At 39.8% G+C, this 27,725-nt stretch overlaps 2 protein-coding genes across 2 annotated transcripts; both read left to right on the top strand.

The window, feature by feature from the left end:
- Nucleotides 1-461: 461 nt before the first annotated feature.
- mogs (mannosyl-oligosaccharide glucosidase) lies at nt 462-9,025 on the top strand. The gene is made up of 5 exons (XM_059341105.1): nt 462-533; nt 2,822-3,185; nt 4,078-4,301; nt 4,416-4,609; nt 6,444-9,025. Exons 2-5 carry the CDS (start codon nt 2,837-2,839, stop codon nt 8,212-8,214), a joined length of 2,538 nt encoding a protein of 845 aa, XP_059197088.1. The 5' UTR covers nt 462-533; nt 2,822-2,836; the 3' UTR covers nt 8,215-9,025.
- Nucleotides 9,026-21,080: 12,055 nt separating this feature from the next.
- Nucleotides 21,081-24,964, top strand: LOC131960242 (early growth response protein 1-B). Its single transcript, XM_059325451.1, has 2 exons — nt 21,081-21,438; nt 21,691-24,964. The coding sequence occupies exons 1-2, from the start codon at nt 21,282-21,284 to the stop codon at nt 23,019-23,021; spliced, it is 1,488 nt and encodes a 495-aa protein (XP_059181434.1). The 5' UTR covers nt 21,081-21,281; the 3' UTR covers nt 23,022-24,964.
- The last annotated feature ends 2,761 nt before the right edge of the window (nt 24,965-27,725 follow it).

Below are 27,725 nucleotides of genomic sequence, written 5' to 3'. Positions count from 1 at the left end.
TGGAACAATCTGCAAAAAGATTTGAAATTGTCTGAGTTGATCACAATTGGTGAATTTAAATCGATTCTAAAGGATAAAGAAATAATTTCCCTTAGTCAGTGTGACTGCTCCTTACAAGTCTCTACTTGAGGCTCTTTCATTGATGTTGTGATGGCTGTATTTGTATTTAATTGTTTATGTTAATTGTGTTTTAAATGTTTAACTTGTCACTTTTTATGCTGCCTTCTTGACCAGGTCTCTCTTGTAAAAGAGATTTTTTTAATATCATCAAGACTTCTTTTTACCTGGTTAAATAAAGGATATATATATTACTGTAATGTATTCTATATTTTGCCAGATTATGGTGATTCTGGGGTCGTGATGATGGGGCCCTTGAATATTGTTGCCCGGGGTACAGCAAAGTGTAAATCTGGCCCTGTAAGTGATGACATCACACTCGGAGCGGAGTACACGTCAGTGGGAAGTGGTAACCAGGAAGTGGCTAGTAAGCTAGCAACGGATAATGAGCAGCTGAGACACTGGTATTTTGACAGGTTGGTAACCTTTTCCTCAATGAACATTAAGCTAGAACTGCTAACTGGCTCCATCTTTTATCAGCTGCTGACTAATTAAAGCCGCGTTATAGTGCAGCAGTCGGTCGGTTTCGCTATAACTAACGTTAGCACTACTAGCGAGCGGCGTGCAGCCTGAAGGCAACGTTGCATTGCCGGGGCGTAGTGGCGAGAGCTGGATGTGTGCGGAGTAAAACAGGTGTCGGTGAATGCTGCTTCAACTGGGGACGCTTTAAATAGTAGCTAGGTTTAATTATAAAATCATGGGCGCCGCAGTAACACATTATCCGCCGTTGTATACTATGCAAGCTTAACGGTAACCTAACAGTTAGCTAAACCGCTTATTTCAGCCTGAAATGACGTGAATTTAACGTACGATACTAGGTTCTTCCGCAAGACTCACATTATGAATGATTAGGGCGATTTTTATCTCACATTTTATCATAATAACAGCCATATTCTGTACTGAATATACTCTAGTGGTGATAGTGTTTTCGGCTGCTTTGGTTGATGAAAAACTGCACTTCTTTAAGGCGATACAACCAAAAGTATTTGACTCAATTTACATTTTAACCAAGGGTTAATGTCCTAAAACTGCCCCTGTTCTCTCCAAAAACACACTCCCAAAAGTACAAATCGTCACACTGTTAAAATAATCGCCTTAGTCATTTTTTGTCAAAATTGTTGTTTTTTTGCCTAAATCTCCTCATGACGCCGGCCACCTATGGTAAAATCGCCTACATCCTCAGTTGATCAGATCATGTGATTTTACCCCTTTAAGATAATGGCCTATGTCAAGTGTGTGACTTAAGCGGATTTATTATGCCTAAGTCAAAATAAAATGCGACTTAGGCAATTTATCGAACATGCCTTTGTGACTTAAGCAAGATATGGTAACACTTTATAAGAGTGACATGAGCGTGTCATAAACATGACATGGGATGTGTCATGAACATTAATGACACTTTGAAGTAACATTAATGCTCATGATACTTGTCATGTCATGTTTCTGACAGGCTTGTGTGACTCTTATGTAGACACCTTCAAAATAAAGTGTTACCATATCTTGCTTAAGTCACAAAGGCATGTTCAAAAATTGCCTAAGTCATTTATTTCTCTTAAGTTACATAATTTACACACAGTGTTATTACTTTGCCAATAGCCATCCTTTGTTACATCCTTTTTGAGTGAAATGATCAATAAATGTCATATGTTACACTTTTGGTGAAGTTTTTTGTGTTTCCTGCAAAACTTGAAAAAATGAGTTAGGCGATTATTTTAACAGGGTGACGATATGTTTCATGTTGGAATTCATTTGTGGTGTGGAAGAAGATAAAATGGAGCTTTTTTAATTTTTAAGGAAAGTATTGTGTTGGGTTGCTCCAAAAATACAATAAATACAGTAGAATAAGAATAACACAACACCAGATAAGTGAATAAAAATAGGTTTACAAATATACAGTGTCCTAGTAGTAACTAAAGATGTCACATAAGAAGTAATATTGCACATGGTAGTGAACACCCTATAGCACATAATGTTATACATGACATCAAACATAATAGTGCACATGATGGTGAATGTGGCATTGTCCAAATATTACAAAATTGATCAAATGTAAAATAAAAATGATCCTGATACATCAGTCTTCCTTCCTGCAGGAGGGAGAGGAGTTATACAGTTTGAACAAGGCCTGGCTTCTACCTAATTTATACTTAATCACCAATAAAGCTAAGGACATTTCTTTCAAAACCATAAATTCTATCCTCCTAAACACAAAAAACACATTGTCAAATGTAGTTTCTGTTATGGATGTCCAGAAACTGAGAGTTGTCTTACTTTGGGTGAATGTGTTGTTTGATCTCCTGGAAAATAATAATCAGAAAAACACTCAGTAATAAAACATAGACATTCACAGGTAAGAAACTCAAGTTAAGACAATACATTCTGCAATTCAGGCAGAGCTTTACCCTTTCAACAGCCTTGAAAATGTGAGATGTCTTTATTGGAAGACATAAAGGACAAAAATAGGCTACATAATGTTAGCTCAACTCCAATGCAACAGTACTGACACAAATTCTACCTATGTTTGATTGTATTATTTTGGGAGGTGTTTCTTCTATTTTGGCCACCCTATTTATCGGAGATGGGAAAATGATATATTAAGATATACTCTCAGTATATTTTATTACAACATAACAGCACCACACAAACTGCAGGCTCTCTAAACCAGTTAAATCAAAAATATTTTCTTCCCTCCTCTTGTCTCCAGCTTCAGAAGGGCAGGATGGGCAGGCAGAGGAAGAGGGTGGTGACTGGTGAAGCTGCTCCCCCTCCAAGGAAAGATGAGAAGCCCCCTGCATTTCACCGTAAAGAGAAGAAAAAGAAAGTTGATATCGGCAAAGTCTTCATCAACATCTCCATTGGCCTTTGCATATTCAGCCTGATCTGGTTCTTTTACGCCCTCTACATGCGATCCAGCCTGGCAAAACGGGTGGTGACCCCGCACCCATCACCTTCTGTCCTGGATGCCAACAGCAGCAGTGCCAAGGTCTCTGCAGAGAGGTTCTGGGGCTCATACAGGCCTCAGGTCTACTTTGGCATGAAGACCAGGAGTCCTAGGTCAATTGTGACAGGTAGGCAGACAGACTTTCAGAGTAGGGATTCAACAATACCCATACTCCAATTAGAAATTGGGCCAATACAAACATTGTGGCATATCTATTCATTTCAGTTCTATGTTACTGTACCATATGCATTATACACTGGGATTTTAACTCCTGTTTAAGGTTTGACTATTTTTGGGTCAAACCTTGACCCAAATATGAGGCATTTGAATTTTGAGCTTACACTTCTTAGTAATTTTTTATTTTTAGGAAAGTAATGTTTAGGTTGAACCAAGTGTTGCCTTACACATGAAATATTAATCCCAGTCACTTCCATACAGTAAGGCAAACTGCTTAGTATTAAATGTATTGGTTTGATCCTCAGTATATAAACATTACAAAAAAATGTACAGTTTTCGGACAGTTTTCTGTTTTGCAGATGCTATCTGTATTATAGCATATACTGCAGTCTGTTTTGAGTTGGATTTTCTCCTTTAATATTTAATTGTTTGCTTTCAAAAAATAATTGCTTCGTTGCATTAATCAAATCTCCAATGTTTAATTGCACTAGATCAGGGAAACAAGCCCAGGCACTTGTCAAATTCAAGTAAATTTTGGCCACAGTTCCTAAGACTGTTTACCCTGTCAGCCAATTTGGACGACCAATATTGTTTATTAGTTGATAGCACAAAGTGCACTACATTTTCCAATATTGAGTAACAGTTAATTAAGCACTGCTGTTCTCAAAATCCAGTTGGCCAGTAACCGGGTGCATGTAGCCAGCAAGTTTTGGGACTTACCTTTTTTGTGAAACAGTTTACGAGTTACTTTCATTTATATAAAAATATAAATGTACATTTATATATGTGTGCATATTTGTGATGTACAATACAATGAAATAACTTTCATTGTATCTTTCCAGGTTTGATGTGGATGCGACAGTTTTCTGACATGGATGTTAACCTGAGGCACACTTGTGAGCAAGGGGATCGCTTACAAGGCTACAGCTGGATGATGCACGATGGGCTCACCTTTGGCGTCCAGGAAATCCGAGACAACGATTTCACTCTAACCACAGAGTTTGTCAAGAGGATGGGAGGGGGTCACGGAGGAGACTGGACCTGGAGGATTACTGCCAAACAGCACGTGAGTACTGGCAGTTTATTCACCCTTATAAGTAGATTTCCCCTCATGTGACCTGCTCTGACTTTTCTATTTTCACTTTTGATAATTGTTGGCTTTTTTGTCTCAACTCTGCAGAGCTCGGCCCCTCAAGCACCAGTCATCTCCTTGATGATTTATGCAGCAGCAGACACCCAGGGCTCACTGGAGGCTCACGTTGAAGACCGAAACCGCCTTGCATCCATCACTGGTTTCTCAGAGGAGCTTGGAAACTTTAAGATCACCTTCCGGAAGCCAGTAACCGGGGAGTTATCAAGTGCTAAATATGCAAGGTAAGTGCATGAATGTAGGAGTGAATGGTAAAGTCAGTGGCAGTCCCAAATAGAGTGATCATGGACAAGGTAGCTGGAGGGAACGTACTGTAGAATGATTGCTCATTTAATCAGGGTTAAAGCAATGCAGGAAATTGACAATAAGGAATTGCCTGCAACAGTTCAGTTATCAATCTGTGAGGGTAGGAAAAGCCATTTGTAAAAATATCTCCACAGGAAGGTGGTAAGGCATCAGACAAAGCTCTGAAAAAAACATTTAAAGTGTGATGATCCAACAAATCTTGCATACAAGAAAAAACACTACTTGAATGACACTGAAATCTGCTGGATCCCTCTAGACTCTCAGCATCAGTTGTGTGGTCTTTTGATTATACTCAATACTAATGTCATGTTGTACTATCGTGTGACCCCCTATAGGGGTAAAAAGAAAGTCCAACCACTAGATGGCAGCAAAAGCAGGATTTTCAGTCTGTGTTTCCACAAGTTGTTAATTCAGAAACACACTGGAGGAATTAGATTTCCTTAATTCTGAAAGTTTTCTACACGTCCTGCTATACATTATAGCAGGATATATATATTATATAACGTTTTGAAAAGCCAAAGACAGGCAGACCCTTTCCATAAGGGCTCTTGTCTTCTTCTCAAACGGCACAGCTGTTGTTTAATTACTGAAGGTGTTTATCCACCTTCAGAAAGGACTGCCGTTTCAGTATTTTTTGTACTGAGTGGATCAGGACTCTCTGCTAGCAACGCCCACAGGGAGCACCAATATTTCACACTTTCATCAGGGCCAGAGAAGACCAGCATAGCAAAATAAAAAGGTACAGTATGCACTGATAGAAATGATGAGAATTGTTTGAAGTATAATTTATTGTAGGAAGACGGATGATGACGTGCAAGTGGGAGCTTCAAGTTTGATTTTTGCTGCAACTGCTTGGTCACTTAAGCCTCTGAGTCAGTAGTACAATATGAGACCCTGAGGACTCTCAGGTTATGACACAGTGAGCTAAGTCTTCACAAACATAGCTAGTGCAGTTTAGATCACTTGTATGTCATGACTGACCAGGGCTCTAACTTTTCTTTATGTCTGACATTGAAAATACAATACAATTTAAACCATTCTGAAATAAATGCTGGCCTTCCCAGCTATAAAATGAATACAATTTCCAGACTGTGTGGCATAAATAAACAAACCATCATGGAGTTCATTAATCAGCAGTTTTTTATTATAATATCTGTAAACTTTGTGTTACAATTTTTGGCTTGTATGCGCTTGTGTGTGCATGTGTGTGTCTGCTAAATGACATGTAATGTAATGTAATGTAATGTAATGTGTGTGCACGTGGGAAAGCCACGCTCCAAAGAGACAAATACAGAGAGTGAGACAGAGAGCATTGTTGCAGTTTGTCCATCTTTGTCTTTGTTTTTCTGCAAATAATAGAGTGTAAAATTCCACCATCACTTGGGGACCTATTGTAACTGCATGACAGCTGTAATATGTCCACTGCTTTCATGTCACTGTTGTGATTCATCTTGCTGGGGCTTGCACACTCTTGAATTGTGTACTCTCAGGCAATTCTATAGTTTATCAGAGTTTAATTTTCTGTGTTAATTGTGGTTGTATTTTTTTTAGATTTGTTCTACCTTCCGTTCAGCAAACAATCTCAAATTTATTTTTTGTTATCTCTGATCTTTTCTTTGTCTCTGGAATAGCAGGATAATCTTAAATTAAAGCCCTGGTCTGACTATAATCTATTTTAAAGTTTCTGTGACTGCTTTAATTTAATAGACTTTGAAACATACGGCAGATAACAAAAGTCTCTTGTCTTTTCAGCTACAACTATCTTCAGACTGTCTCTCCTGGCTTGGAGAAGCTGAATGACATTGTGAAGCAAAGTCTGAACCGCAGGTTTGTCTACAGCCCTCCTTCTGGTGAGAAGAGGCATTACATAGCTGTAGACACCTACAAGCCCCCCCACCACCAGAGCCAACAGAAACCTGCTGAGACAAGGAAAGAGAGTGACTTTGTGGTTCATCAGGTGACCGTCCAGATGCCGTTCCAGATTGAAGTTCTGTTTGAGTCTGGCAGCTTCCACAGCCGTCCCAACCAACTTGTGGGCTCAACCATGACTCAGGAGCTGGAAAGGAGGAAAGCTGAGTTTGACTCAAAGTTTGAGAAGACTTTTGGGCTTGAGAGCAAAGGTTTTAGCCAGGCACATATTAAGTTTGGCAAAGCAGCGCTCAGCAACATGTTGGGTGGAATGGGCTACTTTTATGGTCAGTCAGTGGTACAGTCGGTGTACAATGAATACCCGCTCCTGTATCCTGAAGGCGCTTTATTCACTGCCGTACCATCACGCTCTTTCTTTCCCAGAGGATTCCTCTGGGATGAGGGCTTCCACCAGCTGCTGCTGAGCAAGTGGGATCCCCAGGTGACCAGGGAGGCTATTGCCCACTGGATAGACCTGATGAATATGGAGGGCTGGATCCCCCGCGAGCAAATCCTGGGAGACGAGGCTCGCAGTAAAGTCCCAGCTGAGTTTGTAGTTCAGCGTAACGAGAACGCAAACCCACCTACTCTTTTCTTAGCTCTTCAGGAACTAATCGAACAGCTCGCTTCAAATCCTGAGAAGTCTTCATCTAAACCAACCTTGCCATTCCTGCGACGGCTCTTCCCTCGACTGAAAACCTGGTTTGAATGGTACAACACCACACAGTCAGGGCCCCTACCAAACTCCTACCGCTGGCGTGGACGTGACAAGGACACTAATCTTTTCCTCAATCCCAAGACCTTGACCTCCGGGCTGGACGACTACCCTCGGGCCTCACACCCCTCAGCAGATGAGCGCCATGTAGATCTACACTGCTGGATGACCTTGTCCTCGGGCATCATGGCGAGTATAGCCCGGCTTCTAGACGAGCCCCATCAGGAATATGAACTCACCCACCAGGTGCTCAGTGACAACAACCTGCTCAATGAGCTCCACTGGTCAGATCAACTTCGTGCTTTCAGTGACTTTGGCAACCACACCCAGGCTGTGTCCTTGCAGCAGGAGAAGGTGTACGTCCCTCCTGGACAGCCTCGTCATCAGTTCCCTGTGGCACGCCTTGTACGCTCAGTCCGCCGGGCCCCCAAGCTGCAGTATGTTAATGCTTTTGGTTATGTTAGCTTGTTCCCTTTTTTACTGCACATTCTTACACCGGATTCACCCAAACTAGAACATATCTTGCGTGACATGAGAGACTCCAATAAGCTTTGGACGCCCTACGGCCTGCGTTCAATCTCTAAGGCCGATCCGATGTATATGAAGAGAAACACTGAGCACGATGCCCCCTACTGGAGGGGACCGATATGGATTAACATCAACTACTTGGCAGTCAGAGCCCTGCACCATTACAGCAACGCAGAAGGGCCATATCAGGAGAAGGCAGCTGCTCTTTATGAGGAACTCAGGACTAACATCATCAATAATGTTTATAGACAGTATGTTGAAACAGGGTATATCTGGGAACAGTACAATGACGGCACTGGCAGGGGCCAAGGAAGCCACCCGTTCACCGGCTGGTCCGCCCTGACAGTATTAATGATGGCTGAACAGTATTGATACTATAGATTTCATCTCATGTTTTCTAAGATATTGGCCTTCATTTAACTGGACGTGATTAAAACAGCAACAAGGTCAGGCGATAAGATACAGCAATAGGTCTTGTCTGGTTTATAAAACTAAATTTAAAAGAGCTGAAGAATTCTGATTTTCCAGCTGAAAAATAGGCATTTATGATCACACTTCCACATTTAACCTTTAATTAAAATAACAGGTTTCACACAGGTATTCTCTGAAGGGCAATTTCAAGCAAGTGTTAAGTGCAGCTACCCTGTCTTTGCTGTATGTGGAGCCAAGCACTCGTGCTGGTCTAGTGCTTCAGTTATAGGAAGCACTTAATAACCTCACAGCTTCAGACGACCACAACTTCATTGCTTCACGCTGAAATTTTTTAATATGGAAAATCAAGATGGGTGATTACAGTATTTTTAGTATTTAATATGTTGGAGATGGCTGATCCAGATCTGTGGATATATAAGAATTGTTTCTATTTTGGGGAAAATAAATGCATAAGGGGCAAGTTTCACATTCACTTACTTAACAAATGAGGGCCATTATTTTTATTGTGCCATTTCTCTTGAATCATATGTCTTCAGTTCTCTGTCTTAATGATTGGTCATTTTGATATTTAATTGTTAATTACAGTCTTTCACTCAGAAGTTATGTACAGTGTTACGCAGCATTTCTTAAATCACTGCTTCTAAAAGCAGCCATATTTTGTACACACATCCTGTGGTTTGACTGGCAGGGAATACAACATTGACTGTGACATTGGTTTTGTTTTGTTTAAACAATAAATGGTTTAAATATATATATTTTGTAATGATGTTCTTTTTTGGTAATGTTGGTGTGTTATCTCAATGGATTGACAAATTATTTAGTGAATCTAATCAGGCTGTCCTCCTGACCAAAGAAATTCTTAGTCGACTGACACTCATACGATTTTGTCAACTAATTAATTAGTTGATTTAATCATCAGATCTGTAATATGTGTTTCTCCACAAAGAATCATGCAAAAGCACAATTTAATTTTTTTAAGTGTCATTCCTCATGGACCCATAAAACAAAAACACTATTAGACTAAAGAAATCTAAGTCGACTAAGACCAAAATGATCGATTAGCCAACTAATCGACTAAGAGGGAGCATCTGTTGAATAGAAGCCTATTGCTGCAATCTCTGCTTGAAATGCAATAGACAAAAAATGACCTTCTACTTGACTTTTCCTCAATTTATAATTTCAGCGTGGTTGTTGAGGCTCAGACCCTTGCACAGACCTTCACACAGTGTGCTTGTAATTGGTGAATATTCTGTTCCTACTCATGAGTTGCTGTGGATGAAAATATCAGTGGACTCACAATTGATAAATACTTGTCCTTTATCAACTGAAATGTGCAGCAGCTGTGACGAGATCTGGATTTTTAAATTCAATCTTGCAACTGAAAAAATAGAGTGAACAACCTATGTGGATTAAAAAAAAAAACAAGTATTAATACAACTGGTTGCTCTGTTACAGTACATACATGTACCGTAAAGGCATCAGTCATGGCAGGTTTTTTAATGTGTGCACATTTTACATCATATCATCACTGTATAATAATGGATTAGTCAAGTTCCACCATGTTTCCTATTTCTTGTCTTTTTCAAATCATTCTAATACTCCCAAAATGCCTAGGGGTGCATATTCTCATAACTACTGTTCAGCTTTAATTGATATATTTGCTTGCAATATTACCAAGTAGCTACAATTTGCACCTGCCTCCAGTTCTAAATATTGATGTAAATGCTCCCTTTTTTGCATGAAATGTACAGTATTGATTGTAGAGGATCTTTTTATTCAGTCAGTAACTCCTCACATGTTCAGTACAGATGTCAGCAATCTTCTGTCAGTCAGAGCAGACAGCAGCTTTAACATGCTGTGACCTTAAGTACAGCAGTCCTGTCCTCTTTCCTTTGTCAGATGGCACATTTCAAGGCCTCTAGCTGACGTCAATCTGCTTTTTTACATCGTTTCCATGGAGCGCAGTTGCTGTGAGGGCTTGGTGCTTAATTAGCTAAAACCAAAAGGCATGAAGAGTATATATTTTCTTTTCACTCCTTGATATGTGCTGGTATACATTCACACACAGGGGCATACGGTGGATATGTTCTTATTAGTACTTTGACACCAAATATAAAAAACCCAGGTACTGGGAGCAGTGATTCGGGCTCTTAGTCTGTGTGTATGATCACTGGGTTTCCAACCTCGACTTTTATGAATCCTTTGAATGGGTCATGTTCAGTTGTATAGTTGAAGGCTTAGCATGGTGCATTAAGGTTGCATGGCTAAAAATAGTGCCTCTAGCAGTTAGCAGAACAGCAGATAGGCTGTGAAGCCACAGATCGGTAGCTTCAACACATTTATTAGAAGCTACAGTATGTTCCTCAGTTTTTCTCTTCATGAGTTAGGGTAGATACTGTAGATTAAATGCAACACAAATAAACACTGTATCTGTGTGCATTTTGGAAAAGGTTTCAAATCTTTCTTTTAGCTTGTTTTTTTTCAACACTGTGAAACACTCAGTTGACTGAACTGGTGCATGTTTTGATAAAAAAAAAACTAGCGTGTGATGTGTCAATGTGCAATGATTGCCTTCGGGCTCAGTCGTGGGAGACACAACCTCATCATTTGACCCTTTGACCTGTTAACGCAAAGCACGGTATCTAGGGATTTGGACACAGATGAGCCATATCCTCTGCCTTTTCGCTGATTCTCTCAGAGGAAATGGATTCCACATCCCCTTAACGCAACGACAGTCGAAAATGCATTTATTTCTTTGAAGAGTGCGGACAATCTGTGTGACTAAAGCACTCACTGCGCAATCCATCCCCCTCACCCAAGACCCTTTTTTCACAGTGAGATGGGATAATAGCCAAACAGCATCAGAGCTAACTAATGTGACTGCATAATAAACAGATGAGTCAGGGAGTATTCATTTGCATATCATCCCAACCTTATCAGAGCTTCTATATAGTGAATATTCTGTGATTGCCTACTACCAATGAATTGGCTGCTGTCTGCAGTGAACATGGAGAGAATGCAGTGTCCAAATGGCCGCTGCTCGGTGTTGAAATAGAATATTTTTATGATGGAAATCATTATACATCTGCAGAGTAATTATAAAGTTGTCTAATAGTTGCTGGAAATACCCCCCACCCCCCCACCCCCCTGTAGCACTGACTGTTGAATTGAATGTAATTACTGGGAACTTATGCTAGAGGGAGCTAATTAATAAGGCATTTGTGAGTGGAAAAGAGAGTTTTTGAATGCAGCTTAGCTATCATTTTACTTACAATGGAGAGCTGCTTTGAATTAAAGCAGTATAAGTGGATAATTATGCTAATGGCTCAATTTGGATTTAAGATATGGTGGCAGGCTGTATTTCTAGGTGATCACTGCTCCTGCTTTACAGCGGCTCTCACACAGGTTTTCTGTGCGTCTGTGGGTTTACATGTTCATCTCATCTCACTGGAGATATCAGATGTTTTGTCCTGAGGCCACAGTATAATGTGTGTTTACTCTTCTGACACAACTTTCTTTTGCCTCCCATACAAATAAACAAGACCTTTGGGCTGTGAACTTTTGCACACTCTGACGTATGCATTTATCAATTTTCTGTCTTTGTGTAACCCTCAATGCTTGTGGCTATGAAGTGTTTCATGTGTAAATTCTTATTAGCTGACTGCATATTAATGTTGTCTGGGAACTCCTGCTTTGACATCATTGCCCTCCCAGGACAGTGTAACAGTGTGTGTTCTCCCTGACATAAAAAAACAAGCCCTCCATCCTCTATTTATTTTACTGGCCATCAGCATTATCATCCACACTGGCCTAATTGCTGTTTATACCTCCTGTCTTTCTATCAAATACCCTCCAGGATCCAGCATCTCCAGCTCTCTGTACCCTGACTTTGCCCCCCAGAAGCCTGCTGTTGAGCACCAAACTTGCCTCAGCCAACATAGGTCTATGTATGTTATGTAAGGCCCACTATAAATAGGTTCACCCGGGATCTTTTGTCTTTACCTGATTCGCTCTTAGCCCAACAGTTTTTATTTCTGGAGAGAGCTGTGGAAGCTAGTGCAATGTAGAGCTGGCCGTTTCCATAGTTACTTTTGTTAGCTGCAAGCTCTTAACATTCTTCATCTGTTTCCTCACATGTCTGCTGTTAGCTATTTGTTTGAATCAGTTTGCATCGCATGTCCCCTTAATGACTGCATGTGCATTGATAAAGCAGTGTTAAAAAAACAAAACACTTCCAATTATTAGCATTAATATCTTTTCATACATGTTGTGGTGTCAATGGATAGGGGGAAAGAGCAACAAATAGAAATCAGCGTGGGTGCAGATGAGTCAGAGACTAGAATATGTAGACGTTAACTTGTGTTGGTCAAAAGTACATGCAATTAGTCCCATGTTATGTGATAAAGATTTTATTTAGTGATGTTATTGAGCTTCAGTCCAGTGGGATTGTTGTTGCATGTAGTAGTGCACATAACCTAGATTTTTAACATTTGGCACCTGATATAACATACTATCAGTTATTGGGGGTGAAGGCATTATTTAGTTTAAACCACGCATTTGAAAATATGAAAATTCAGTGCTCTGTTTCACAGATTTCTCTTGAAAATGTCCAAGTAGTTAGATAACAGCAGGTACAGTAGCTGGATCAGGCCCAAGAATTTGACTGTCAGAGTGCTGCAAGCATGGATCCAGCAGAGAAGAGGGCAAGGTGGGAGCCAGGCGAGTGCAATGTGTGTGGAGGAGTCTGGGGGCATGGTTAAAGAAACACTGGGGCATTCCGCAATCACGATTGGAGAGCTGAATATGATTCTCACCCATCCCTGTTGTAGAACCAAAGAGTACAGGCGGCTGGGGACCAAAGTGGGCGAGTGCGAAAGTATTTTTGGATTGCACGGGAAACCTGCCACACCAACAGCAGCAGCAGCATCGGGGCCTGGTACCGGGCTTCCCTAACCCACTCCCACTCTCAGAGGAAGAGCAGGAGAGAGATGTTCCTTCAAAAGAAGAACCACGCTTCCGCTGTTTTTATTTTTCTTATTTGTGCTATTTTTCTTTCAATTGCCCAGTGTTTGAATGATGATGTAGTATATATAACTATGCAGAGCCCAACATGACAGAGAGAGAGAGAGAGAGAGGCAGAGAAATAACGAACTTGGCAGCTGAGGCGAGTATCTTGTATTTATAGAAAGTCGTGTTTCCGGCAGAGGTTTCTGTGGTTTTAGCACTCCCAATCCATTTTTGCGGTGTCTTACAGGCCCTATTGTATCCAGGTTTAGATTGAAGATGTTCCCTCATCTAGCGCCTTGGGGGGAGATTTGACTGTGAGACATGTCAGAATGTGATTTGGGGGAGGTAGATGGATTTCTCCGGCTCTTGTGCAACCCTGGCTTTCTAAGGAAAAATCTGCTTTGCATCCACAAACTTAAAACGGCATTAGTCAAAAGTACAACACAGCACTTGAGGCTGAATATAGATGTGTGTACTGTATGATCTTCATGCATTTCATTACTATATGCTTGCTGCCAAGCTGTAGCCTACCTTGCTTGTTGTTTTTTTTAAATCACAGGATTTATTACATTTGTTTTGTAGATCCAGTACAGTATTTCCTGCATAACCTCTCCAGATCATGGTAGGTTTGAAGTGCTTTTTTATTTTCAAACAGAAAATGGCAGCCTCTGCATCTCAGTGGATTTCCTGGTATGGATAAGGTTCTTCTATTATTTACTCTCAAACAGTGTGGGTTGCATAGTTGGTTGACAAAATGCCAAGGCATTGAGACTTTGAGGAGCTACTGTACATCAAGTGAGATGTAATTCATTTTGAAGAAACAGTTCTAGATTCTAAATGATTGTTGTTGTTTTTTTTATTCTGTCGAGTAGTAATTTGGAAGTGACACCAGCAGACTTAAGTTGTTATGATCTTAAGACAAAGGTTAGTCTGTGTTTAAAAGGTCTGACAAAATAGAAAACAGTGGAGCTGCATTGATCACTAAATTTAGACTCCCCATTGCAAATCCATATATCAACAGTAAACTGGCAACTGATTTTCAATAAAGTGAAACTCTTCCTCTTATCTGATTAGGCTAACACCAGAATCACAGAACAAAAGCAATAATGATAACAAAAATAATGACAAATGCGTGAATTTGCTGGCATTACTGCTGAGTGGTCTGGCTTAGGTTAAACTGAGTTAAACGTCTATACTGTAAACAAATTGTTGTAAATTAACAAATTTTTGTAAATTAACAGTAAAATACTGGCAGCAGGGTTGCCAGCATTCTACTGTTAATTTTACAGTTCCTCTACTGTTATCTACTTTACAGTATGTTACTGTGATAAAACCACATACTGAGTTACAGTAAAATCCTGCATTTCATTGATTTTTACAGTAGACTAAAACACAGTATAGTGCTGAAGCTACTTGCAATATTGTTGCAGTATACAATGCAGTCATTTTTTTTAAATAGAGTCTTTTACTGTCTGAAAGCCAATTACTATGAATTGAAAATTAAGCGCTGTCTTCACTGTAACCTCAGTAATTTTAATATACCATATACAAGTATACATATATAAGTAAAATACAGCCATTAAAAATGTGTACAAGAAGAGACTTAGAAAATATCATATATATATATATATATTATGGGAAACGGTAAGCTACCTACAAATTATGCCCAGAATGCATTGTTTTCTACAGTATAATACAATTTTCATGAAAAACAGTATGCTACTGTCTCAATTTGGCTGTTTTCTTACAGCAATTTGTTACAGTGTAAATGTTAATGGACAGAACTCAAATGAGATGTTATATGATCCATTGAGGTGCCTTTAGACTTTGTCAGTAGCTTGAAGCTGCAGTTTTGTAAAATCAACAACATGCTGCAGCATATTTTGTCATTACATGTGTATGGGCTTTGTTTGCTTTTATTTTTTAAATGTTGTTTTGTGGTTTGCTTCAGAAAAGCTCAATACAGCAACTGAGTTTGTCTGTATTATTGATTAGCCTAGTGTCGTCAGCATAGCAGCTCCTTTTATTATTATAGAAGTAATGAACACTGAGGAATAAGATGAAAAATCAAAATAAGAAAATATAGCACAGACATTGCTGTCCGCCCTATCCTTCATCTTGCAGGCGATGATCTCAGAGGGCAGTCACTCCTCACTGCCTCTTCAACTCTATCAGGCACCCACCTGCAAGCAAAACTCCCACACCCTGTCCAGGAGTGAACCTGAAAATAACACGGCCAAGGGGTTACATATGCAGTATAAAGAAAAGTCTTTATCCCTCCCTGGGGCACAAAGCCTTCACTTCAGTTCTGAAAGTAATATTAGGCATCACACACACACAATCAATAGAGCTGGAGTAATGTAATCTACACTTTAATCAAAAGAGACTGAAATGTATTTTGTTTGACAGTTTAAATGCAAGTCAGAGTGGGTCTGTAATTCTCATGACATTGATTTTTGTAAGCATGTAGTGACATGCTAGACAGGTATTTTTAGCCATGTTAGTGGTGTGGTTGTAAGGATGGCTATGTTGTCCTATTGCTGAATTCCTATGGGGTGCTGGCAAATTATCTGTGCATGTGATTGAAAGTATGCTGCTGAGTGCAGTGCATGGTTCCAATTTGATATATACAGTGGTAATATGGATGGATGAATGGATGGATGGATTGCCATGACATTTTTTGCAGACATTTATGATGCCCGATGATGGATCCTTATAACTTTCCCTTTTCCGCCAAATTAGCTGTGGTTGTTGAAATTATTCTGTTGGGGATTTTTGGAAGATTGGTGCTATCTAGCAAACAAGTTAGTTTCCACTGGTTTTGAGTGGAACTATTGTAAGTAAGGGTTAAAAATAAGGGACTTAAACTCATACATAAGTATGAGTTTTCTTCTGGTGACACCAGCAGGTCATTTTTTGTCACTTATCCTTTGAAATATTTTAAATTATGTATGGGATGGATAGATGCAAATTTTTATACAGACATGGTTCCCAGAGAATAGATCCTAATGACTTCATTGGGGTACAACACATGTGCAATGTAACTGAAGCTGTGATTTTGGTAAGTTACAACATGGGATGTGTGAAATAGAGGGTTGGTTTCTGCTCAGGTGCTCATTGGCTGTGCTCAGCCAGACAGAACCAAGGTGCTCTATGAGTACTCTATGAGTTCGCCAGTTATTGTAACTTCAGCAGTTACAGACAAGATTTTTTTTTTTTTTTTTTTGTGGGCATTTGTAGCTTTTTTATTGGCAGTACAGAGAGTGAAAGGGGGAGACAGAGGGGAAGACATGCGGGAAAGGGCTCCCAGCCGGATTCAAACCCGGGCCGCCCGCTCACGAGGGCAATGCCCCTGTGGTGTGCGCTCTACCAGGTGTGCCACCGGGAACGCCCCTACAGACAAGATTTTATTGCTTTTAGACAAGATGGCTTCTCCTGTTTTTACCCTCTGTGGCGCAAGGTCCTAATTTGTTGTTTACCTGCCAAACTGAGGACATTCCCACCTGCCTCAGCTGTAAATTGTGTTTAATGCTAATTAGCAAACGTTAGCATGCTAACACACTAAACTAAGATGGTCAATATGGTCAACATAACATAAACATGTTAACATTGTCATTATGAGCATGTTAGCTTGCGGATATTTGCATTTAGTTCAAAGGCCAGCCCCCTAGTGCCATTTGTATGTGTGTAGACTATTGTTTTGTCTTGTTAAAATAAGATTTGTCTGCATATGTGCAGGTCATATGTAAGTTCTCATCATGATTCTAGTATCATTCGGCAAATAAGATAACTAAGTGATTGAGTAATATGATAGACAGATAAATGAATGGTTTTATATATAGATACATACATAGATAAACTGATTTAATTTGTTTCCTTATGTGGACAGACAAATTGACACATTTGCTAAATTAAAAAAGACATACTGCACGTTGAGCCTTTTTCAGGTCAGCACTATATTAAAGCATTCCACTTGTGCTTTACTGAAGTGAGCCACTCAATAGAGGTGCCAAAATATCCTTTCATTAAAGCAATGTTTCATCTTCTTTCCTTAGCCAGTACTTTGAACCCCTTTTGAAGTCAATATCCTTGTTAAAACACGGAGGCAACTTTGTATTGCTCCACATTCTTTTTCTTAGCCTACCACACCATTCCCTGAGAAACACAAGCATTTTGTGTCTCAGATGTAAAAGGAATAAAACAAAGGCTTTCATTTAACTTTCACAGGTATGGAGTTACCCCTGCGCTATAATGTCAGTAAGTGCTAACATTACATAAATCCATTACTTAGTCCCTGTGCTGTGGCATTTTCTGGAGGAGAGAGGTTAGCCACACTGCAGTTATCATAACAGCATCCCGTGATCTGAACTCTGTGTGATCAGATTGGTTTTAATAGACTCTGGATTACTTGGAGGCAGTTCCTCAAAGCTAAACATCTCTGGGCCTAGAATTAGAGTGCACATCTGAGGTGAAAACGATTTGTTCAGGAGAATGTCACTGCTGCAATGAAAGAGCTTATATGCTATTATCATACACTACCTTAAAAAGATGACAGGGCAGCGACTCAGAGATCCTTTGATACATTTTCCACTTCTCCTTCAGCATTGAAGGAGATAACATTAAATTTGAGTAGTCTAGTATAAGCAGGCTGTGTATTATGTCTAATAGCCTCTTTGCTTTTGTGCTGCAGTAGTCACAATAGGTTTTATTCCATATAGCCCACAAGCTTTCTTATCTTCAGTTAATCTTGTCCATAACAAATCTCACTCAGATACTATTCAAATGGCCTGAGCGCTGAGCTCACAGGAACCTTTTCAGTACAGTGAATATAGTGATTTTCCATAGCTATTGTTCATTTAGCCATTTCAAGGTTTCAAGTATTCTTGCTTGCGTACACACATATGCATAAACACATATATATATTTATAGACATATAGACATTAATGTTATTAATACACATTTAAAAATATCTAAAATTAAAATTCACCGCCTCTTAAATCATCTCTGTAGTACTGACGGCAGATGGTTGGCCTTGTGGAGTTTCAGTTCATCTGGTTTCCTTTTCACTATATCCAATAGTGTAATTGTTCTTTTTTTCTCCATGCTACTGTACAGTCATGGTTAAAGACTTTTTCTTCCCCTAACAACACTCATATTTTGAGTGTTATTTATGTGACAAAAATAGAACATTTACAGTTAATTTAAGTTAATGATTATTTTGACCGATAGCATTTTTCCCCTGGAAATTTTCTGTAGATATTGTGGTAGTATTGTCATTGTGTATTCTTTTAGACATGAGATTGGTGAACTGGAGATTAGATATTGCGACAGCCCTAGTGTGTGTGTGTGTGTGTGTGTGTGTGTAGCAGTAATGCCACCCTATGCAACACAGCACCTGTCAGTGTTTTATTATTAGATTATGAAATTTCATACACAAACCGTGCAGTGATTATTGGTGTAGTTGGTCATGGTGGAGTTAATTTTAACAACCTTATGCAGGTTTCTGACTTTTTTAATACAAATGCTGGATATTATCCGTTCTGTGTGTAAAATCTCAATGAAAAAAACGAATGATTCAAGCTGTTTGTTTGCATTGTGGAGTAAATGGTACATTGCCCTATAAATGTAGTGTTATTCAAGTATTAAGTTACAAAAAAAGTGGTCAAAGTAAAATATTTATTTTTAAGAGCAAGGGAATAAACACCTTGATATAGCTACGAATGCAATATCATTGTTTCCTATATTGTGCCTGGGTGGATTTGATGACATTCACATGAACACAGACTCACAGGAACGACTAAATGTAAAGGGAAAACTAAAGTGTTTGTGTGCTGCCGGTTCATGTGTGATTACATGGCTGAATGCTGCTGTAGAGTCGCTGTCCATGGTCCTGAACCTCCAACCGGTGCCAGAGGTCTGCTGCAGACTGCAACGTCCTCTGAAAGAGTATTGACTTTTTGTAATAGGAAGTGTGACCACAGAGTTCACCCGGCAACAGATGCGAAACTGAAAAAAAAAATGCTTTGGGGGTTGAAATGTCATGTGAACAGTTGGGTTCAACCACTGAACACCTCAGGGGTGTTATCGACTCCCTTCAATGCTTTTAAAGGCCAAGGGTTCGTTTAGACTGGGCTTTGCAGTTATTCGCCCTGGCAGTGTAAGCGACCACAATTTGCAGCGACCACAAGAGAGGGAGAGAATTTGTGAAAGTAAATCAAAGCGGTGGACTGCCAGGAAGAGTTGTTCAGTTCAACTGCTAAAAAACATGTAGGCCACGCAGTCTGGCCCAGATATGAGGCGGATAGAGAGGGAGGTGTCAGAGGAGAAATTAGTTAAACTGGACTGCAGACTTCTTCTTGTATTTGTCTTTTAAAGGAATTAATTAATTAATTAGTGTTTACTTCAAAGACAACCTCACAATTAGGAAAATATCTTAATATCTGTTCAGGTTCTTACCATTTCGCCTTCATTTTTGTATTTATCATCTTTTAGTGTGCTGCTCTTACACTTTTTGTCTTTTAGTAGATTTACATTATCTTCACATGAGTTTCCACATGTCCTTGAATCACACAGATCAACAATGTCTGCTGTCAGGTCTACAAAGAGCAGGCAATCTCAGCTGTCAGGCAAATAATAAAACTCTTATTCAACTGCTGTTACAGCTCTGATGATAATCTTTCACGGGTTGCTTGAGTTTGTGGAGTTTAAACTTGAACTGGACCTTGGACGCCAGTGTTGCCTTCAAAAAACATTGGCCTTATAGCTAATGATTTCATACTGTACTCTGAGATATATCTATATTTCTGGCATCTTTATTTAGTAGCCTTATTGTGTTTTATGATATTTTATCTGTGTTCCCTTATTAATTCCTTTATGACATAAAAAGGAAGACCTCAATATCTCTGTACAATGTGTGATAGAATGAGTATAGCGCTGATTCATAGCTTATAATGAGTTATATAACATTATATTTCATTTTCATAGTTTAAACGTATAGTTTGAGTGTGGAGCAAGCTTGTTGCAAATTTGTTTTGTAAACTGTTTCCCCCAAATAAGGTTTATTTGACCTATATGTATACAGAGTATCACATCCTCCAATAAGTATATCCGTGAATATAATAATAATATGATAAAATTGACTTAGTTTCCAACTTACACTTTTAAAATAATTAATTTCTGATTGCCTTATTTTCATTCAGCACTGTGAGACTCCCTTAGAGGACATCTGCCACGTTACTCGTTACGTTACCTTCCCATTACACCCGCTGAACTGGCGGCTGCATGCCTTATTACCTCCAAACTGAAATATATCACTCCTGTGAGTGATTAAGCCAGCCAGGTGTCCACTTTTCTACCATTTCTTACCTCTCATACGGTCAAAAGTAATTCGGCGGGTGGTGGAGAAACCTACGCCGTTTAAGATACTTCCACCCCTGGTTGATAATCTGAGAAGTGGAGCGGGACACCAAGAGAAACCAGAATGTCTTTACTTTAATATGCTTTTAATTTAAATGATAAATCGCTTCAGTGGAAAGAAATACCATCATTATTACAGCGTTTCGCCACCCAGCACTGGTCGCCACTTGTTGCAACGTCAGACTCCATCTCTCCAGTCCGGGAGGAGGGAGGATTAGAGGAGGGGGGACTCCGTCACATCCTCTGTCCATGTATGGGCATGAAGTTTACACGCAGCGGGGAATCCTCTCACTGGAGCTGATGAATGGGGAGGAGGGCCGAGGGAGCTGCCAAAGTGTATATAAGGAGAGAGAGGGGAAGTCGCTGATGTGAAATCCACAGCAAGCAAATACCTACCGAGGAGCTGAGACGGAAAGGAATACCTTTAATTGCTTTTTACACCTTTTGACACAGACCACTTTGGATCATTTGTTGAAAACCAGCAAAAGGGGGGTTGAAAGAAAACAATCATCTGCATAATTTGCTTTACATTTTCCCCCTTTTACCTTTTTCCCTGGGAGTGACGGACTTCTAAGTGCATCAGTATGTTGAACAATATGGATTTGAATGCGAAAGATTCTTTTTACCCTCAGTTTGAGAATTGCAACAGTTCTTCTCTGGGAATGGAAAACAGCGTGCGGAAAGATAACCAGGAGGTGTATGTCGATGCAGAGCGGGGGGTACCTGCCCAGTTTGGCCACGGTGAGTTCGCATCTTTGCACAGTCGATAAATGTGCATGCAAGATAATTTTAAATGTGTTTAATATGAGTGCCACAGGGAAGAGATAACTCTCTCCGCGCTGTCGTGTAGCCCATGTTAAGGCATCCTATCAAGCCATTTCGGTGCCAAAATACGCATGAATGTTTATGTAACGCTGATTTTTCCTCAGCGATTCATTTCTTAAATATAAACCACTCGCGATGACAAAGTTTTCTCTCTTGCTAATTCAACAGAAGGAACCCCTGCAACCCTCAAAACCGAAGCCTCCAACTCGGAATTTGCTTTTAACCCCTGCGAGTGCCCAAAAGACACCTACACCCCCTCATCGCTCGCCTACTCTGGCAGTTTCTATGTTGAGGCATCTCAGGGAGCGCCGTGCAGCACCGAAACACTTCTCAATATGATCACTGAGATCGTGGGTATATCCACACTGCCACTTTCAGAAGTGCAACACAGCGGCAACAGCCGGGGAACTTATCCATCGCCTGCGCCGATGGACAGCAGCAATGGCAATTTTGGAGACCCCGGCGTCAAAAGGCAATCCTACACCTGCTCCGGACCTACTCCCCCTGTGTACTCTCCAGACCAGACGTGCCCGAGGTACTCCGATGATCAGGCCGGCAGCCAGGCCCAAGACCCGTCCACTTCCCAGCTGAGCTTCGGCTCCTCCCGAGCGCCAAACCAGAAGAAGGATGAACCAAAGTCAGAGGCTGCTTCTTTCCCTGTCGTGGTCAAGAATGAGTTTGAAAGCAGCTGCTACGAGTGGGGGACATTTAATAAATCTGGCTGTTTGGAGACGACTTTCCAGACTGAAACCTTCCCAATGTCGAGCGATTTCCCCCCTGACCAGCAAATGGATGTTAAGGAACTTTTAGATACATTTCCCCCAATTTGTCCCAACCCAGAGATGGAGTTTAAAGTGGAGGGAGGTATCAAACAGGAACCGTGTTTCTCTGACACCTGTTCTCAGAGCTACTCCAGCCCCCTGTACAATAATTACCTCCCACCCCCTCCGATGGGCCTCTCCTCCAACCTGAAACCCTTCCCCGAGCCTCCACAGCCATCTAATCAGTGTGATTCCTTATACACATCACCAGCTTTACCGAGCACCATAGACTCCATCCTGTACTCTTCCTTGTTGCCAGATTCTTTCGCCCAAAGTTACACCACCCGTGCGACGAAACCTCCCAGGGCCAGGAAGAGCCCGGCCGCCTCTCACGGCCCAGCCAAAGAGAAACCCTTCACCTGCCCCATGGAGAGCTGCGACCGGCGCTTCTCTCGCTCGGACGAGCTCAACCGGCACATCCGCATCCACACGGGCCACAAACCTTTCCAGTGCCGCATCTGTTTGCGCAGTTTCAGCCGTAGCGATCACCTTACCACCCACACCAGGACTCACACCGGGGAGAAGCCGTTCTCCTGCGACGTCTGCGGCAAACGGTTCGCCCGGAGCGACGAGAGGAAACGGCACGGACGAGTACACCTGAAACAGAAGGAGAAAATGGAAATAAAGCCACAGGTGACCACCGGCGCATGGACTTTCACTCTTCCCGAGGGAATTTGAAGACAAGGCTATGTGTACACACATTCTATATTAGGATCTTTCCGTCTTGGAAGATAAGCCAGCTAACTACAAGTTGATGTCTGAGTTGGTTTGACTGGCAGGCCAATGCCTGGCAAAAGAGGTTTTGCAAATATTGCAGTTTTTTTTGAGGAGTAGAAAGGAATAGAGAGGTCTGCTTCGGCCTTAATGCCTGCTGCTGATGCTGCTGACTTTATGCAAAAACATGCATAAGTTGTAAAAGTCGGTAAACAGATCAACAGTGACTTGTTGCTGTTACTGTCAGAGCCAAACCTCTCTGCTGCGGCATTGCATGACTGCTGTTCAGCACCTCTTCATCTGGACAGCTCCAACCTCCATTGCCTCTGAGCCTGGATGGATTGCACTTACAGATTATTAATATCTCCATTTAAAATTCTTATTTTCTGCTTTTAGCATTCTTAGAGCAATGGTTTGGACTATGTTTCTTAAAATGCATGTTTATGTCAGTGTTTTTTTTCCTTTAAGCGGAATATCAACCACTGTCAAGGTACTCCTTCACTCCACAGTGAGGGTTATTGACATGAATGTAGGCTAACATATTTATGGCTTTGACCATAAAGCTGTCCATCTTTGATCAAATTTAGTGTTTGTTTAACTTCTTATCATTTGGCCGTCAGTGTTTTTTGTCATTGGTCTTTGTGTTGTGTTACAATTGTTTGGATTATTACAATTGTGAAAGATATATCATAAATGGGAAATAAATATATTTGTATTACTGTACTTCTTTGTATTTTTATAGCTAACTGTATATTTTACATTTATCACATTTGAGCGTCATTTATCAAGGTGAAATGTATTCTAAATCATTAATAATGTCTTGGTTATCGAGGGCTATTGTTTAGTAACATAATATTTTAAATGTTACAATTTGATATCAGAAACATTTTCGCACTTCATCCCATTGTTGGTATGATAAGAGTTATTTCATTGAACTGCTGATCTAGATTTAAAAAGGACCAGTATGTAGTACACTAATTGTGGTACGGCTTTTCAACAAAAAATATTTTACAATATGTACAGAAGTATGTTTAATCAAGCTAGAAATGACTAGCAAATCATATAAACATTGCTTTTGAGTAATCAGGTAGCACACATTGCTGCGAGTTTCTGTGGACTTTACCTTGGACTTTACCATGAAGGGTTTTGACTCCTGGTATCTTTTTGCTGGAGATACTGTATGCTGAAATGTTCACTTTAGCAAAAAAAAAAAAAAAAAAAAAAAAAAAAAAGGAATAAAAAAAGAACAATGTTGAAAGTTTGGTGAAACTTTCACCAACAGGGTACTGCAAAAAAGTAATTTAACTCGCCTTAAGTTATATTAACTGTTGAAGTAAAGATTTTGTATATACACAGTTTCTACAATACTTTAAATTAATATTGATGTTGTTATTTTTATGAAAAGTTTATGAACAAAATAAACATTTTCTGGAAGCAGCAAGTTTCTTGTGCATGCTTTAGAATGATCAAAATGACTATTTTCCCTTTTTTCATTTCGCCCAATCTGTTCCATACAACACTGAGACCCCCCATCAGAGCATTCAGATGAGTGTATCTCTTCCCAAAATACACATTACTGTATAACAGTCCACGTGTGGCACCACACTGCAGCCCTAACATTAGACATCACAGCTTTGACCCGTGACTCACAAGGCTTTTGACTCAAACACATTAAAGTGAATACCCTATTACTCAGTGCCGCGATTCTAAATCCCCTCGCCTTCAAAGATCACTTTTCTCATGTTCTAAATGTGGAGATGAATGCCGTGGTCGCTGTGGTAATCTCTACAGGAAACTTGTTAAACAGGAAATTTTCTTGCCATGTCAATGAGATGATCTGATGCTCTCAGTTCATTCATCCCTTTGTTCATTCACTCATCCATTTTTGCAATAAAAGGATATTAATTTCCACTCAATTGCTGAACACGATTATGGTCTATTATCATGAATTTTTTCTCTCTCAAAAGATGGTGGTACTGAAGTCTCCTCTTGTCAAAACTGCCTGTGCATTCTTCTAAATGCAGTTAAAGGTCTTTGTGCCCTCAAACCTCTCCACTTGAATTAAAACAGTGGTACAAACCATTGATTTTCTCTGTGATAGTGAGGGCATTTTTTTAAATCAACAAATTTTGGTAACACTTTCTATGAAGCCCATGTCTGTAATGTGTTATAATCTGTTTATAGCACTGTGGAATTATAGTTATAAGCACTCCTAAATAATCATAATTCTTTATAACAATCACAAGACATCATAAAGCATTTTACCTTATAATTTCTGGTAACTCACTGGCATTGTTTTTGCAAGCACGTCTGTAATGCATTATAAACCTGACAATAATGCATTATAGCGTTAGGATATAAGAAACTCCCTACCCTAACACTAAAAAGATTATACTGTATCACAACTATAACTTGGATTCCAAAAAAGTTGGGTCCCTTTGTAAAATGTAAATTAAAACAATGCCTCAAAACCAGACTTTAGGGTATATATTTACCCGTTTGAAAAAAAAAATGTCTTTGTACCGTTTTCAGTTGTATATATATTAGAAAAATATTTTACTGTATCTATATCGTAGACAACGTCCCAACTTTTCCTGAATCAGGGTTGTATGAGAATAATAATCCACTATGATTCTTGCAAAAAATATAATATTGACCTTATGTGTCATTATGCAATGCATTTTAATGTTATGCTTATTGCTATGAAGCATTATGCTTATACGTTCTATAATAAGATTATAATGCATTATAAGTGTGTTTAAAGTGCATTATAGACATTGGCTGCATAGAAAGTGTTACCCAAAATTAGTTTGTTAACAGACTCAGGTTTTTGGGGGAGAGGGCGGGTGCGTCTATACTTAAAACGGTATTTCAAGATGCTTTGTGCATCTTTGCAGGATGCCATGATCTTACAATCTGTCATTGCAGACCATGCAGGCATGTTTAACCAGGGACTCCGCTGTGGTACGTAGGACATGCATGTGCCTGTGACGCAGTCGGCTGGCAGAACACTACTCTGCTTGCCCACGGCAGTGCGTAAGTGCCTGCGTTGTCTGTAGCTGACAAACATACTGTACCAGTGTGAAAATGCAAGCTGCCACATGGAGCACTGTGAATAGTATGTACCCATCCTCTCCTGTCCATCACTCATCATCACTTACAATAGCACACAGCCCAACCAGCATCAGCACGCACTCCCTTATCCATGTTGTTTTAGTGGCAAACATTGTCCGGTGATGGATAGTTGAGGCTTTGAATTGCAGCAATGTGCAGTCACAGTGACCATTATCCAGACACTTGAAGACTGAAGAGTTATTGAACTCTGGCCAGTGATGGAATTTCTGCATTTGTGCATTTGGAAGCTCAAATTCACATTTGCATACTGTAAATGGTCCTTGATATATCTACAGCATGTGCATGCGCTTTCAGCTGCGTTGTCTTTATCGAATACGTTTACCATGTCATAAACCTGAATGCTCTGATACAGACTAAAGACATAAATCAGTTCTTTTCCACTGACTGACATTTATGTTTTTTTTTACTCCTGTAGATATGCGTAATTGCTCAAGCCATTAAGTAATTGTGCAGTGAGGGCACATGACCACCACTGAGAAGCATGATTTCCTCAGAACACGGACCTCTGCTGTGAATGGTAGCACATCAAGTCCATTAAATCCTTGCCAGGATATTACTAATGCAAACATGTTAACATTAGGACTGTTGCACTGGTTTATCCAAGGTTAGTGTCTGTCTGTGTGTGACTGACATATTCCATATGCAAGCAGGGAGAAAAACACGAACAGATGTGATTTCACTTCTTCATTGTCTCATCCAATTAATCGCTTAATGTAGGATTGCTTCTGGATAAGTCAATGGGACTATTTATCTGCTGTACCAAATGAGTACTTTGGCTCAGGATTAAATAGAAAAATCCTTAAAAATGACAGTAAAGGATTAGATAGGCCCAAATTCTGAGGATAAGTGTCATCACAGAATGATATGTACTAACATGTTCATTACTTGTAAGCTTTCTCTTTCCTCTGATTGGCACACGAAGGTTTGTTTTTTCTACGTAATCTATTTTTTAATTTTTTGCATCATACACAAGCAAATGAATGACCTCCAGCAGATCTATATCCCTGTATTGCATGCTGTTGCCATATGGCAGCAGATAATTTACCTTAATTTTTCTAAAGGGATGTTATTTAAAATCCATGTTTTACTGTTTAGTTGTGATTTGTATGACAAGTAATTGATACACGAAATCCTGTTTGCAGAATGTCATGATAAAAGGGCTCCCAAAGTTGACAACTGTTCTACATTTAGGCAAAATTTCTTGTTGATGTGATACATTCTGTTTAAAATGGTCAAATTAATTTATTGCGAAATGGCAGCTAGATGCGATTATGGACTAGTATTATTATGAGACTAGGTGACTAGTATTTTTTTTCTGGATTATAAAATTCCCCATCTGGAAATCAGAAGGAATTGTTATATCCCACCCAAATGATATGTTATATGTCTAGTCAAAAAGCCAAGTGGCTTCCTGCTTCTGTATTGATAACCAGATGAAATTGGATTAGAATGGACCACGTAATATACATAAAAAATTTTAACAGGTTAAAAAACATTGCGATGAGGAGTATTATTCAATTAAATTAAATATAA

This window comes from Centropristis striata, chromosome 1 (assembly GCF_030273125.1).
Source record: "Centropristis striata isolate RG_2023a ecotype Rhode Island chromosome 1, C.striata_1.0, whole genome shotgun sequence".
Classification (NCBI taxonomy): Eukaryota; Metazoa; Chordata; class Actinopteri; order Perciformes; family Serranidae; genus Centropristis; species Centropristis striata.
Note: the sequence above shows the minus strand (reverse complement) of the source record. Positions and strands in the feature narration are given on the sequence as shown.

Excerpts from the sequence above, each read along its gene's own strand:
- LOC131960242 (XM_059325451.1), top strand. The coding sequence starts at position 21,282 with ATGTTGAACAATATGGATTTGAATGCGAAAGATTCTTTTTACCCTCAG. Across the intron at positions 21,439-21,690 it reads ACCTGCCCAGTTTGGCCACG|AAGGAACCCCTGCAACCCTC; the intron begins GTGAGTTCGCAT and ends CTAATTCAACAG.
- mogs (XM_059341105.1), top strand. The coding sequence starts at position 2,837 with ATGGGCAGGCAGAGGAAGAGGGTGGTGACTGGTGAAGCTGCTCCCCCT. Across the intron at positions 3,186-4,077 it reads TCCTAGGTCAATTGTGACAG|GTTTGATGTGGATGCGACAG; the intron begins GTAGGCAGACAG and ends GTATCTTTCCAG. Across the intron at positions 4,302-4,415 it reads GGATTACTGCCAAACAGCAC|AGCTCGGCCCCTCAAGCACC; the intron begins GTGAGTACTGGC and ends TCAACTCTGCAG.